Source organism: Periplaneta americana, chromosome 6 (genome assembly GCF_040183065.1).
Source record: "Periplaneta americana isolate PAMFEO1 chromosome 6, P.americana_PAMFEO1_priV1, whole genome shotgun sequence".
Classification (NCBI taxonomy): Eukaryota; Metazoa; Arthropoda; class Insecta; order Blattodea; family Blattidae; genus Periplaneta; species Periplaneta americana.
In genome coordinates, this window is record NC_091122.1 from 65382319 (window position 1) to 65397837 (window position 15519).

The window sequence follows — 15519 nt, forward strand, 5'->3', positions numbered from 1 at the left end:
GGGAGGTCAAATGTCACCGATTTCTGCGGGCGATCGGGTTCTTGATCTTTTTTATCCTTCCTGAGGATAGAACGGGGGGGAGGCGGAGGTGGCGGTGGGGATGGGGATGGAGGTGATTTTGATGAGGAAGGTAATGGGGATGGGGGGAATGACTGTCGTTTGGCTGTGATTGAACTTATTGGTGTGGGGAATGCGTAATAGTACTTAAATTGTGTGACATACCGGAGGTGTTCTGATTGTGACGACGTGGATGAGGAGGGAGTTGGATCAGGGGTCTTGGAGTCATTCCTGTCCGCTAGACTACCGCTATTCCATAGACAATAGCCTCCTATTCCCACCGTCCCAAGCATCGTCACAATTCTGACCAGTTCTGGTCTCCCTAACGAGAACCGCGTTGCGCCTCCCGAAAATTCTCGGCGTCCCGCAATCGCAGATACTCCTTTTAAGGTAGGAGGAGGGTATATTTTCGTCAAAAATGACAAAAAAAAATGGAAAAAAATATTTTTGTCCTAAATTGTAGCGGAGGGTATGCTGGTTAAATTCCACCTCCCCCCCCCCCATGCCCTAGCGCCGTAATAGACGCCATTTTTAAATGCCTGCTTATGTCACTGAGTGTCTAGATGCCATGCCTCTTCTTCCGTCACTCGTAAGTTTTCAATATAACTTCGTATTTAGCGGGCCTATTACTCTACTCAAAAGTTTACAAGTTTACAACAGATGGCAGCTTACAGAATTGAAAAGTGTACATAAATTGTATGCCGGATGGCAGTAACAATCAGCATTCAACCAAAGGAGAAGTAATGGTTTTACTATCCCTCTGCTCTCAACAGTTTGTTTACATCTGACACGTGTGCCTTCGTGTTTTAATGCTCTGCATGGATAATATTTTTAGTTATATTATAGAAATAGTGGTTTGAAGTGTACATGTGAATTAGTTTTAGTATTTAATTTAGGTATTCGTTTCGTTAGTAAACTACAGTGCAAGAAACAAACAAGAAATTCGAATTTTATGAGTGAAAATTGTATGTAGGCCTATAGGTTCGTGCTGAAATTTGATACTTTATTTTTTATGTTATTATTGTATATATAATATTCTAATGAACAATGGGAAAGCTATCATCCCTCAAAAAATCGAAGTAAAAACTTCTGAATTGTGTAACAACCAAACGATGGCAGAAATACGAGTATGTTGCATCAACTTCACAAGATGATGGTAGGCCTACAAATTCTCAATATATTCAACCCTCTCAACAAGCATTTCGAATAACAGTAAGTGATGAAAGTATAGCTAATGTACCTAAAAGAATAAAACTGCAGGAAGGCCATCAGAATATTCATCATGATGCACAGGCCCCTGATGACATGATTTTGAGTTTTCAAAGTTTACAAAATCTAATTGGTGCTACTGCTTGCAAAATTTGTGGAAATCCATCGTTGAATGTCTCAGTCAGAAATACATTTGGGTTTGCACTTCAGTTATCTGTTGCGTGCAGTGAATGTGATTTGGAGCACACAGTGTACAATTCAGAATAGTGTAAGGAAAAATCAAAACGGCGTACCTTTGATGTAAACATTAGAATGGTAAAAGCTATCTCTAGCATTGGCAAAGGTTATGCAGCCCTATGAAGATTTTGTATTGCTCTCAATATGAAACCAATGGCGCACACAACATATGACAGCATTCTTGTAAAAATTCAAAAGGGGTACAGAAACAAGTACCCAACAATTGTTAGTCAAAGCAAGACAAGAAGTGAAGAAGGCTCATATTGAAGTGAACCCACTACTTGAAGGTAAAAAGATAATAGACATAGCAGTTAGTTATGACGGAAGTTGGCACAAGAGAGGGCATTCTAGTGCTTATATGGTTGGCTGTGTTGTTGATATTCTCACTGGGTTTGTTATAGATTATGAAGTTTTGTCGAAGCATTGTCAATGCTGCAGCATAAACTCAAGAGAGTATGATCATGATGATCCAGATTTCATTATATAAAGGAAGGGCATCAGTGTGAGGCAAATTACTATGGCACATCCCAAGGGATGGAGATGACCGCAGCACTGACATTATGGCATAGGTCTAAAAAGCAAGGTTTTCGCTATACCACGTTGCTAAGTGATGACGATGCAAAAACTTTTCCATACCTTCAAGAAAATAAAGTTTAGGGTGATGTAGTAATTGGAAAGAAGGAATGCATCAAACATGTCGCAATAAGAATGGGTACTGCCCTCAGAAATATTGCCACAAAAGAACGTTTATGTGGAAAATCCCCGGATGTTCTCACAGTAGAGAAGATTGACAGAGTCACCAAATATTATAGAAGTGCAATTTATGACAACGTTAGATACAGGGGCAAAATGAAAAGATCCATCTATGCCATTCTGGACCACTGTCGAGCAACAGATCAAGTTCCACGACACACTAAATGTCCTGTTGTAACATCTGATCCTGACGGTAAGAGAAACTGGTGTTTCCACAATAGAGCCATTGCAGAGGGAAGAAAACCAGGACCTCACACTAAAAAAATAATAAAAACTGCACTCTCTGAAAAAGTGGTAACCAAAATAATACCTGTGTTTCAGAGATTGGCAGCAGATTTATTGTGAGACAGATGCTTGTTGGGTAGGACTCAAAATGCAAATGAGTGTCTTCACCACATGATTTGGGAACATTGTCCGAAGACAACATTTGTGACGAAAAGAAGAATCACCTTAGCTGTGTGTATGGCTGTATCTCAGTACAATTTTGGGTGTGCCATAACAGAATTGTCTAAACAAGATCACGTAGGTATCTCACTTGGAAGAAAATCCATTACATTAGCCAAAGTGCAAGATGTCAGAACTAAATACCGGGGACAAAAACAGCGTGTAGTAGCCTATAACATGTACAGGAAGGAAGTAAAACAGGCTAAACTGCATGCAGAACAAAGAAGAAAGGAAGAGAATGGAGAAACTTACGGGCCTGGACAGTTTTAGTTCAGCTGTGGTAAGTTGCATACTAAGAAAACACATGTAAACTTTAATTGTGATTTTCTTAAAGTTGCTTTTCCTTGCAATTTGACACAGTTGACGTTTAATTTAGCTCCTATAACTATGAAATTTTTACTGTGTATCCATGAATATGTGAAGATTGTTTCTGTCTGTTAAATTTTTTATCCAACCAATAGTTATTGAAAAAAAAAATTGAATTTTCAACAATTTTCTTTTTTGAAAAGTAAAGTTCAGGTTATGATAGGGGATAAACCACTAAAGATATAAAAAAATGAACAGGTAGATTTGTAGCATGATGTCTTAAAAACATAATGGTGAAAGAACTAGGCTTCTATCTACAAAAATAACGGAGTTACTTGGATTTTTTTGAAGTTCTGCAAATTTTGAGTTATAGCCCCAAAATGGGCCCCCAAATTGATTTCCAATTTTTTTTAACCTGTACAACGTGTAGTTTTATTAATGTCTTATTAAGAAAAAACCCTATAATTGTAGATGAAGAAATGTAGAAAATGGAAAATATACCCTCCTCCTACCTTAAAAGTGTAAGCGCAGTTCGCATCATTTCTCACGTTTTCATAGAAAATAGCAAACCACAGTGTTTCCAAGGCAACGATCCGTCTTGTCGTGTCTGTCGGCCATTGTTGATGACGTCGCACGACAATACCCAAACGCGCGGGCACGTTGAAATACCAGTACAATAAAAGATGTGAACGTTTTCACATCTTCTATATGTAAGATATTATTATTCACTTCGTTCATACTTAAAAAATTGGTTGCTAGTTTATAGCTAGACGAGTATTAAATGCTGACACACAAACGTGTAGAAATTATATTTTATTAGAATGCAATCTGCCTACTTATACATAGGTAGTATTCAGGGTGGGTTACTACTCTTTTGACTTCATACAGTGATTAATACTCAGACGCATGCGGAGGACAAAATAAAAATTCGCATGTGTCAGCTATGTTTCTAGTAGCCATGGAAAAAAAATCCTAATCTTGAATTTATTGACTATAAATTTATTGTTAGTGGTCACAGTCATATGAAATGCGACGTGAATCATGGTCTATTAGAAAGGCAAAAGAAACGTCTGGATGTTCCAATAGCACACCCATATAACTGATACCAGTTACTGCATGGAGTTGGAAGGAAAAATAAATTTAAGGTAGTGGAACTTCTTCATGGAGATTCCTTAGACTTAGCTGATTTATAAAGATTAGTATGATGATAAGAAAAAAAAAAAGCAATAGTGGTAATGCTTTTCTTTGGCATGATATCAAATGGTTCCGCTATGTTAAAGACACAAGAAATATTTTGTTCAAAACTTGCCTAAATGAGGAAGAACCATTCAGGACCGTTTTGCGAAGAGGTCAGCAGAAGTTGATTTAGTACCCAGAAGGTTGTATCAGAGTACCTTATCCTGTCAAAAGAGAAAAAAAAAAATTTTTTTGATCTTCTGCCATTGATAAATCCAGTGTTCCATGAATTCTGTAAGACGCTGAAGACTACAGAGGCCCAAAATTTGTATTGTGATGAGGATGATGATTTCTCTGATGTTTAATTAAATTAATATTCCAGCCAGGTGATGACATTTCAAATCACTTTAATTTTTTCAAATTGTTTTATGCCCAGTGATTGCAAATAGCATTGGGGGACCACTGTGTGATAGGTACTGAATAAAGATTGTTCTCGGAGGCCCCAGTTTATGGACTTTGTTTAATGATGAGACATTTTATTTTTATTGCTTTAGTGCAAAAAGTTCATGGGCTGGAAAGAAAGTTGTTAATTACTTCACTGTTATTAGTAACAAGAGTATTAAAATATTGCATAAGTGAGTACTTCTGACTTGGTCAGTATACGTATAAGTCACTGTGAGATTGTGGTCCAAACAGTATAAGTCAGCTTTTCTTTATTTCTGTATAATTTCATAAACGTTTCTCTACTTTAATTGAAAGTATTAATTTCCAAGTAATAAATATGTAAAAATCAGTTTTCTAGTATGTAACATTAGCAAACAGTAAGACTGTAAACCATTAAATTGCTTGTACTGAAAAGTTGTATATTTTGACTTATTCTCTTTTTCCCGAGCAGTCTAGATATTAATATCATTATCATGTTGTTTCTATGATCTAGGGAATATTAAACATACTCTACATTAAATCATAAATCATTAGAATATAACTGAATGATGACGCTGTTATTAAGAAATAATCGGATAGTAACTAAGCATTATTAAATGACCGCGGATAAAATACTGTACACAACTAGTAGGATGAGCTTACAGAACTCGGCTATTGCCTCGTTTTGCAAAACACACTCGAGCGATGATCAAGCTCATATCCCACTACGTCACTAGTTGTGTAAATAACTATTACCACAGGATAACAGTGCATACTATAAAGTGTATTCTTACATGTTGCGACAGTGCATAATTTATAATATTATTAACTAGTACACATGTTTGTAAATATATTTTATTCTCTATGAACAGTGTACAAAGTTATTCTAACCTCTAACAATTGAATGAATATAAGCTATTACCTATATTTAATTCCCTAACGGACTAACCTATATCGCGAGCAGTAATATCACAGACGTGCATGGACTTGTATTTACTTGTTTATGGCATTTAACTTTCTGTTTGTAAACATGAAGCAGTAATAAAAGTCAGTATGCAATATTTAGCATCAAGTAATAACATATATTTACCTGCAACTCAAAATAATACCAAGAAAGGAAGTTAACTGTTATAAATTCTTCTGTAAACAATTCGAATACGAATAGGCTTAGCTAGTCGGTCGGGTTTATACGGTTGCAAAGTGTCAAGACTCCGGCTTGTATAGAGACTGCTGTGATATCCACTATTAGCAAGAGGAGCAGCAGTTGATACAGAAATTCTTTCATTACACTTAAGGTACGTACGGCCACACGTCTCTACTTTTGCAGCGCTGCAGTACAAAAAACTGCGCAACTCTCGTACTGCGACGTGTGTACTACGGTGCAAGCCTAAAAGTAGCGGTTGCCGAATCTGCTGGCCGCTACTTTTCATGCTGCGTACAGCTTATAAGTAGCGACGTGTGAAGAGGGTTCTCAGGGTTGCAGCTGCAGCATTTTTGATATCGGTTTTGTTGAAACTGTTGCTGCGGTTGCGACCGTGTTGTCACCCAAATGTGCCAATGATACTTTTATTGTTTGGATATATTTTAATGTTAAATGTGATGAAACACGGAAATTTTACTTGAAGCAAGCAAAGCGATCGGTTTGGAAGTAAATCCCGAAAAGACAAAGTATATGATTATGTCTCGTGACGAGAATATTGTACGAAATGGAAATATAAAAATTGGAGATTTATCCTTCGAAGGGGTGAAAAAATTCAAATATCTTGGAGCAACAGTAACAAATATAAATGACACTCGGGAGGAAATTAAACGCAGAATAAATATGGGAAATGCGTGTTATTATTAGGTTCAGAAGCTTTTATCATCTAGTCTGCTGTCCAAAAATCTGAAAGTTAGAATTTATAAAACAGGTATATTACCGGTTGTTTTGTATGGTTGTGAAACTTGGACTCTCACTCTGAGAGAGGAACATAGGTTAAGGGTGTTTGAGAATAAGGTGCTTAGGAAAATATTTGGAGCTAAGAGGGATGAAGTTACAGGAGAATGGAGAAAGTTACATAACGCAGAACTGCACGCATTGTATTCTTCACCTGACATAATTAGGAACATAAAATCAAGACGTTTGAGATGGGCAGGACATGTAGCACGTATGGGCGACTCCAGAAATGCATATAGAGTGTTAGTTGGGAGACCGGAGGGAAAAAAGACCTTTGGGGAGGCCGAGACGTAGATGGGAGGATAATATTAAAATGGATCTGAGGGAGGTGGGATATGATGATAGAGACTGGATTAATCTTGCACAGGATAGGGACCGATGGCGGGCTTATGTGAGGGCAGCAATGAACCTTCGGGTTTCTTAAAAGCCATTTGTAAGTAAGTAAGTTAAATGTGATGAAAATAAATGATTTGTAACAGTTACTAAATTTACAACACAATCTCAGTATATTTGCTGACGATATATATATATTTTTTTCCCCGTAGCGTAGTTTCAAACAGGAGAGTTGCCAACATTGATTACGTGAAAATGTTGTTGGTTATCATTAGGGCTAGGATTTTGATTACCTATAAATCATGAAAAAATGCCCTAAAACAATGCATTTATGAACTAAAAATCTTTCAAAAATGCCCTAAAAATTGATCTTACATAATTGGCTTAGTAGGAACATTAATATTTAGACTAGTAATTAAATTAAATTCTAGTACCAACATTTCAGTTTATTTAATTTTACATAATTTTTCTAAGTAGTAGGCCTACACTTTAAATTATTTTACCTGATGTACCACCACAAGGCCAGTCTTATCCGGAACTAGCAGGTATAGAGGAGTCTATATTGAAGGGGTGGTTGGACTGATCCATTACGTGGGGGTGTACTACGTTAAAATGACAATATTTGTGTAGAAAAACGATTAAAATAATGTACAAAATAATGGGTATTAATTGAAAAAATATGTAGAGAAAATATCGAAGGAAATAAATAATATTTTACATTAATAATTGGGATTTATGGCCAAAATTAAATGAAAATACCCCAAAAATGACCTAATAAAACAAAAGTGCTCTTATAAGTTGTAAGAGGTAAAAAATGCAAAAAATGCCCTAACAAATATGTTTTAAAATACTCAGTTTATCACATAACATATAAATACTAAAGCAGCAATGTTTTTGGCTTACTAGAAAAAAGATGCAATTTCATCAAAATCCTAGCCCTAGGTATCATTTAAGTATATAGACGTTTTTAATAGCTTTATAGTAGAAATAATGCCAATTTCTGAATACTAGTTAGGACAGAAAAGCAAATAATAGATAAGTAAGCTATCGCACGAGTTTCATAATAATGAGAACATAACCATAAAATATGTATTGAAAAGTCAACATGGAGATGGATAGCTACAGTTAGACTGCGGCTGCAAAAGGAACGCCTTGTGTGTGAACAGACTCGCAATCTCTAATTGCAACTTCTGCAGCGCTCGGGTTGCGCAGCACAAAAAGTAGCGTGCAGCACGTGTGAACACGACACGCAACTTTTGCAGCTGCAGTACAAATGTTGCGCAGCAACAGTAGCGACGTGTGACCGTACCTTTAGCTGGTGCTTTATCTGAAGCTCGAATGTCACCAGAAATGATATGGTGTATTTAAAACGAATGGCCATAGACATCGTAATACTCGTATATAGGTATTTAAAATCAATTGAATCAAAATTTTAGGAACGATAACTTTACTGCTATTGGTAACACTGCCTTCTTACGATGCCATCTTAATGTGTATTTTTATGATTGGTATTTATTTGCATGTACAGTGTATATTTAACTTTTTTTTTGTCTAGTACGTACGGTATGTCGCGAGATAAGAAATCATTTTCAAAAAAAGGAATTAGATTCAGATACAAGGTCCTACGATGATTATATATCAGAATCCCGACGATTTATCAAGTTCTAGTGAAGAAACTTTTTCTGTTTATCTTCAGCTTCAGCATTATTCTTTCTTCACCCAGTTTTTCCAAGACAGTTTCCTTTCTTCTTCTGACTATCCATTGTCCATTTCACACGCTCCACTCTTTTTAATATCCAAAACTTCCTTGGCCATTGCTATTCTCCTTTTGACTTCCTGGCAGCAGCTTACACTGCATAATATGCATATTATGGGGCTAAGAGGTATGAAGTTACAGGAGAATGGAGAAAGTTACACAACGCAGAACTGCACGCATTGCATTCTTCACCTGACATAATTATTACTTACTTACTTACTGGCTTTTAAGGAATCCGGAGGTTCATTGCCGCCCTCACATAAGCCCGCCATTGGTCCCTATCCTGAGCAAGATTAATTCAGTCCCTACCATCATATCCCACTTCCCTCAAATCCATTTTAATATTATCTTCCCATCTACGTCTCGGCCTTCTCAAATGTCTTTTCCCCTCTGGCCTCCCAACTAACACCCTATATGCATTTCTGGATTCGCCCATACGTGCTACATGCCCTGCCCATCTCAAACGTCTGGATTTAATGTTGTAAGTAAGTAAATAAATAAGTAAGTAACATGTTTCTAAAGACAGAGAAGGAAATATGCAAGAATACCCCCGAAATAGATGTCCTTTAAAACAAGGATATTTCCAAGTTTACGGAGCGATTAGATAATCTTATTCCTCAACAAGAATTAACTCTGCTGATAGGTGGCAGAAGTACGTTCAGAGATTTGAACAGCAACAAATAAAGTGGTTGAAAATAGACTGATGGACTGAGTAACATAGATACTATAAAAAAAAAAAAAAGACAGCAGGTGGATCATTAATATCAAAGCAATGTTTGTGTACTTTTTGTTGGTTAAAGTTGAAGGTGTGTCACAAATGGATATCAGTACTGTACTAAAATATATAAAAGTTTGTCTGTGCAATTGTGTGTAAATAATCAAAATGATATTCACTGCATCACAGGGTCAGTAAGTGAAACATGAAATTAGAAATGTGGCCCCAATTGGAGAACATTCTTCTGAAGTATGTAAATTATTTCATAATAATTATCACAGCGTAATGATGTTATTGGTAACATTGAAATCATGTTGCTCAAGTATGCATAATGCTTTATTGGAGGAAGTATTCAAAAGACGCTTGTTACGTTTATTGGAACAAATTTCAAACACATTAACTAAAATTCCAATATGCAGTACTTATATGATGCACTATACTGTAAGTGCATTTTTGTTGTACGAACAGTCATCTTCCTCCTACAGTGTTACTAGAAACTGTCAATTTTATACACTATTGAAGTCTTCTAACAAATGCAGTAAATCAATAATAGGCCTAATGAACAAATTTTTCACTTTTGAACTATATGCTAGTAATCTCTTTTTGTCGGTTATTTTACGATGCTTTATCAACTGCTATTATGAAATGAAGGTGATAATGTCAGCTAAATAAGTCCAAGGAAAAGAAGCGCGAAAGAGACCCAGCATTTTGTTCTCTATTGATTCTAGTTAGTTACTGCTTCCTACTTCGAAATATCACTACACGCTACTGTGACGTAAACAATATATTGTTGTACCTTCACAGAAGTCGGATTCTGTTGTTTGTGTGGACGCCTGCGTAACCACTATCACTAGAGGCTCCACGTAAAGGTCGCAGTCTCTGGTCTCAATCGCTGCGTCCATTCGTTAAATTGGACATAAATTGTTATCTTTTTGGCGACATTGCAGTTTACATTAAACTACAGTTATAGTAGCTATGTCACTGTCTATTTTCGCCTCTAATTTAATAAGTAGAGATCTCTCTCGATAAAAAAGATAGCATGTGCCGTAGCACCTAGGACTGGGATTATATTGAAAGAGAGGTACTAGTAGAAAGACTATGCCTTATGTCGATGTAGATTTTGTTACTCTGACAGTGAAAAATTAGAGAAGGGGAAACGATTGTGGATAAAAAAAATACTCATCTAAATATGTTTTTTTTTTAAGTTCAGGGGGGTTCAAACCCGTTAACCCCCCCCCCCCCCCCTTGCGTATACTCCTGAGTTGAACGATTCTTCGATTTTTCACAACATAAATATTAAAAATGTAGGTTTCTCAAAACTTTAAATTTTGAGTTAAACCAATCCAAATGTGCCGTCGATATTGTTTTCCTGTTTTGACTTCCTGCACACTTTTATAAGAAGCGACTTAATAACATGATATGATTATGTTTACTATCACTGTCTTATTAAAACGCTAGAGAATTTCGTGGTAAAAATGTTAAAATAATGTTCTTTCTTTCTGTCCAGAATCTAATATGTTTAACGTCAAACATTTAAGAACAGGTTCTGCGAACTGCGACAAATTCAATAAGTGAATCGGAAGACTGGTGAGAAATGGCCGAATGACACCACTGGATAAAACCCTATTCGCTACCAGTCATCATCGTGTCCTCCTTTCCGAAGGTCGATTCCAAATATGCCTCTATTCGTCTCTGTCTTCCTAAGCTTTCTTCCTGTTTATTTTATTTTTTTAGTTATTTAACGACACTGTATCAACTACGAGGTTATTTAGCGACGATGAGATTGGTGATAGCGAGATGGTATTTGGCGAGATTAGGCCGAGGATTCACCATAGATTACCTGGCATTCACCTTACGGTTGGGGAAAACCTCGGAAAAAACAAACCAAGTAATCAGCCCAAGCGGGGATCGAACCTGCGCCCGAACGCAACTTCAGACCGGCAGGCAAGTGCCTTAACCGACTGAGCCACGCCGGTGGCCTTTTCCTGTTTATTTCATCCCACTTGTATCCCCGTTCTTTTAAGTTCTTCTGAATTTGATCTATCCATCTTTCCCGTGGCCTTCCCATTGGTCGTCTTCCTTTCACTTTTAAATTTAATTTTCTCTTTGACAGTCTTCCCCTGTCCATTCTTTTAAGGTGCCCAAACCATTGTAAGCTCTTATTTTATAATTTCCGAGGCATACTTGTACCAATAATAATTCAAATCTCCTGAACTTGTGCATAGCTGAAAGCGCCACTATTTCAGAACGTGGTGGGAATATAATGGTGAAGCAGTGCGCAGTCTCGCCCGTTCTCCTACTACGTGATGACGTCACGCGGGAAGCATTGCAGACTCTCTCGCATCTTGCTAGCTTAGCTCAGCTCAGCTCCGTAAGGTTTTGGAAGTGGGGTAGGTTAATTGACTATGAATACCAAGAAGCTGTATTAACTGATCCCTTCCCTACTAACGTCTTGTCAGGAACGTGATGCGCTTCCAAAGCATTCCCACCACGCTTCAGAATATAAACATTTAGCTACTGTACCTTCCCAGGTAAAAGTTTCACCGACTTCGAAGGCTCTACGCTGCTGGTTCTGCAACCACCATTTGTTGAATTCCTCGCTACTCTCTGTAATTATTTTTTCATGTCCAGCTAAAAGACAAAGTAATTCAGAGTTGAAATCTTCGTAATACACTTTTAAATTTAATATTCTCTTTGACAGACTTTCCCTGTCCATTTTTTAAGGTGCCCAAACCATTGTAAGCTCTTATTTTCTAATTTCTGAGGCATACTTGTACCAATACTAATTCAAATCTCCTGAACTTGTGCGTAGCTGAAAACGTCATTACTTCAGAAAATAAACAATTAGCTACTGTACCTTTTCTTCTTTCACCAACTTCCATGGCATTAATCGCCCGCATTTTTAGTAACCACTCCATGTGCCTTCTGTTAAATTCCAATAACTTGTCGTCCCACCTCTTGAGATATGAATCATCTGTTTCATGTCCAGCTAAAAGAAAATGTAATTTGAGTTGAAATCTTCATAATACACTGTTTGCTAACTATGAAGAGGATAAATAGGTACTGTCACTTTTAAATTTAATATTCTCCTTGACAGACTTTCCCTGTCCATTTTTTTAAGGTGCCCAAACCATTGTAAGCTTTTTTTTTCTAATTTCTGAGGCATACTTGTACCAATAATAATTCAAATCTCCTGAACTTGTGCGTAGCTGAAAACGTCATTACTTCAGAATATAAACAATTAGCTAGTGTACCTTTTCTTCTTTCACCAACTTCCATGGCATTAATCGCCCGCATTTTCAGCAACCACGCCATGTGCCTTCTGTTAAATTCTGTCAACTTGTCGTCGCTCCTCTTGAGATAGGAATCATCTGTATGGGTGGCAGCAGCTACCACCATCGTCTCTTCAGTTGTTTCATGTCCAGCTAAAAGAAAATGTAATTCTGAGTTGAAATCTTCATAATACACTCTTTGCTAACTATGAAGAGGATAAGTAGGTACTGTCACTTTTAAATTTAATATTCTTCTTGACAGACTTTCCCTGTCCATTCTTTTAAGGTGTCCAAACCATTGTAAGCTCTTATTTTATAATTTCCGAGGCATACTTGTACCAATAATAATTCAAATCTCCTGAACTTGTGCATAGCTGAAAACGTCATTACTTCAGAATATAAACAATTAGCTACTGTACCTTCTATTTCAGAACTTTGCCCGACTTCTAAGGCATTAATGCCTCTCATGTTCTGCACCCATGCAATGACATTCCTATTGAATGCCACCAAATCGTCACTGTCGCTGCTCTCGGGATCGCTGCCCTCTTCGGTATTGGTGGTGCCCGCTGTCACTAGCAACTCACCCGATGTTGTTTCTTGTCCAGCTAAAAGACAATGTAATTCAGAGTTGAAATCTTCATAATACACTGTTTTCTAACTATGAAGAGGATAAATAGATACTGTCACTTTTAAATGTAATATTCTCCTTGACAGACTTTCCCTGTCCATTCTTTTAAGGTGCCCAAACCATTGTAAGCTCTTATTTTATAATTTCCGAGGCATACGTGTACCAATAATAATTCAAATCTCCTGAACTTGTGCATAGCTGAAACCGCCACTACTTCAGAATATAAACAATTAGCTGCTGTACCTTCTATTCCAGAATTTTCTCCGACTTCCAAGACATTAAGCTCCCACGTGTTCTGTCTGCATCCACGCTAAGACGTTGCTGTTGAATACCCCCAAATCGTCGCTGTCGCTGCTCTCGTCAGTATGGGTGGTAGCCGCTATCTCTGGCAACTCACCTTCTGTAGTTTCATGTCCATGTAATGTAATTCTGAGTTGAAATCTGCATAATACACTGTTCGCAGTTATGAAAAAAATGTTCTTAAAAATATAATTTTAACGTTATTCAGGTCGTAAACTAATATGACCAACTTAAGTTATTTTGCGTCTACTCGTACTTGGGAATAATGTTTCCACTTTTCGTCTCTTATGTTTCTTGCTGCTCTCCCGAATCTATTTCCTAAGACATTCTCTGCTGGGACCAGGTGTCAATTTTTAGGACAGGATACTGGCGATTCTCAAGGTATGATTGCATACATCACATTTTCCGACAAAGTTACAGTACAATTCAACCACTAACAATTCTTAGCTAAAATTTCCCTAACACTTTGATTATTTCAGTCAATTTTTTAAAACATTCTGTATAAATTATTGTCAATACTGTTGTTGTTTAGTCAATTGCCGGAAAAGATAGGTTTGAACTCACAACTGACGCCAATGAGGTACCACTCATGAGGCAACTAAGCCAGGAGATAATGGGGTAAGATGGCCACTTCCTTCCCCCCTTTGTCTTTATTATTCCTTACAATTACATAATGTCGTCATTACCTCGTTTACTCATATGTGACCAAGAACTTGCAAATTTAAAATACAAATATTAAAATTTTACCCTCAACGTGCTATTATTATCCGTAACTGAATGTTTACGTTAGATATAGTTGACTTACTGTGAACAGAAGGTAACTCTTCCAAATGCGGAATATTATCTGCGTCTTCTTCATCGTCTCCATCTAAGAATGTATGCCAGTAGTTTGTGTTCTCCGTCTCAACAGCCCTTCGGATGTTAGTCAATACTGTTGTTGTTTAGTCAACTGCCGGAAAAGACAGGTTTGAACTCACAAGTGACGCCAATGAGGTACCACTCATGAGGCAACTAAGCCAGGAGATAATGGGGTAGGATGGCAAATTCCTCCCCCCCCCGTCTTTATTATTCCTTACAATTACATAACATGTCATTACCTCGTTTACTCATATGTAACCAAGAACTTGCAAATTTGAAATACAAATATTAAAATTTTACCCTCAACGTGCTATTATTATCCGTAACTGAATGTTTACGTTAGATATAGTTGACTTACTGTGAACAGAAGGCAACTCTTCTACATGCGGTATATAAACGTCGTCTTCTTCTATGAATGTATTCCGGTAGTTGGTCTTCTCTGTCTCAACAGCCCTCTGTATGTTAATTAGGCTGCTGGTCTCCATCGAACCTGTTAAGCAGTGCAAACTCAATATAACATTGAACAATATATAACTAAATTACACACTTTTAAGTTTGCTTTCCTCATACATTTTACTTTGTTCGCATTACTATGTGTTATTGAACATTTTAAAATCCACACGTAGCCAGTGGCCAAGTCTGTATAAATAATAAATGTTTATTTACTTGACTTACAAGTCGATGAATTGTGGTGGAGGGTATATATTTTCCAATTATTTAAAAAATTAGGACTCGGAAGTTGATGACCTAAAAATCACAGAAAATGACTTATAAAATGGACTTAAATTTGTGAAAATATTACATCAACATTTAAGAAAGTGGCCAACATTTAATAATAATAATAATAATAATAATAATAATAATAATAATAATAATTCGTAGGATCTCAGGTTTGAAGGATCGACGGTTATCTTCAAAGACATTTCTGTTTTTTAAAAGCTCTTCCCTTCTTAACTGACGTCATGGCTACATACTTGAAGTGACCAATGTTCGCTGGTGAAAAATCTTCATCAAAAACATTGAAGTCTGTGTTTTCACCTTCCAAAACTTTTCCGGCTTTAGACATTGACTGGTACCCAGTGTCATTTCCCCTATATATATATATATATTCATTTT

At 36.8% G+C, this 15519-nt stretch overlaps 1 protein-coding gene across 1 annotated transcript in view; it reads right to left on the minus strand.

The window, feature by feature from the left end:
- Nucleotides 1-15519, minus strand: part of LOC138701393 (uncharacterized) — a 124574-nt gene that overhangs the window by 22632 nt on the left and 86423 nt on the right. The window contains exons 6-12 of the mRNA XM_069828243.1: nt 14762-14893; nt 14351-14494; nt 13489-13645; nt 13037-13222; nt 12600-12770; nt 12203-12334; nt 11869-11976 (exon numbers count right to left, since the gene is read on the minus strand). Of these exons, the coding sequence (XP_069684344.1) occupies nt 11869-11976; nt 12203-12334; nt 12600-12770; nt 13037-13085 (460 nt within the window). The 5' untranslated portion in view covers nt 13086-13222; nt 13489-13645; nt 14351-14494; nt 14762-14893. The remainder of the gene's footprint in view (nt 1-11868; nt 11977-12202; nt 12335-12599; nt 12771-13036; nt 13223-13488; nt 13646-14350; nt 14495-14761; nt 14894-15519) is intronic.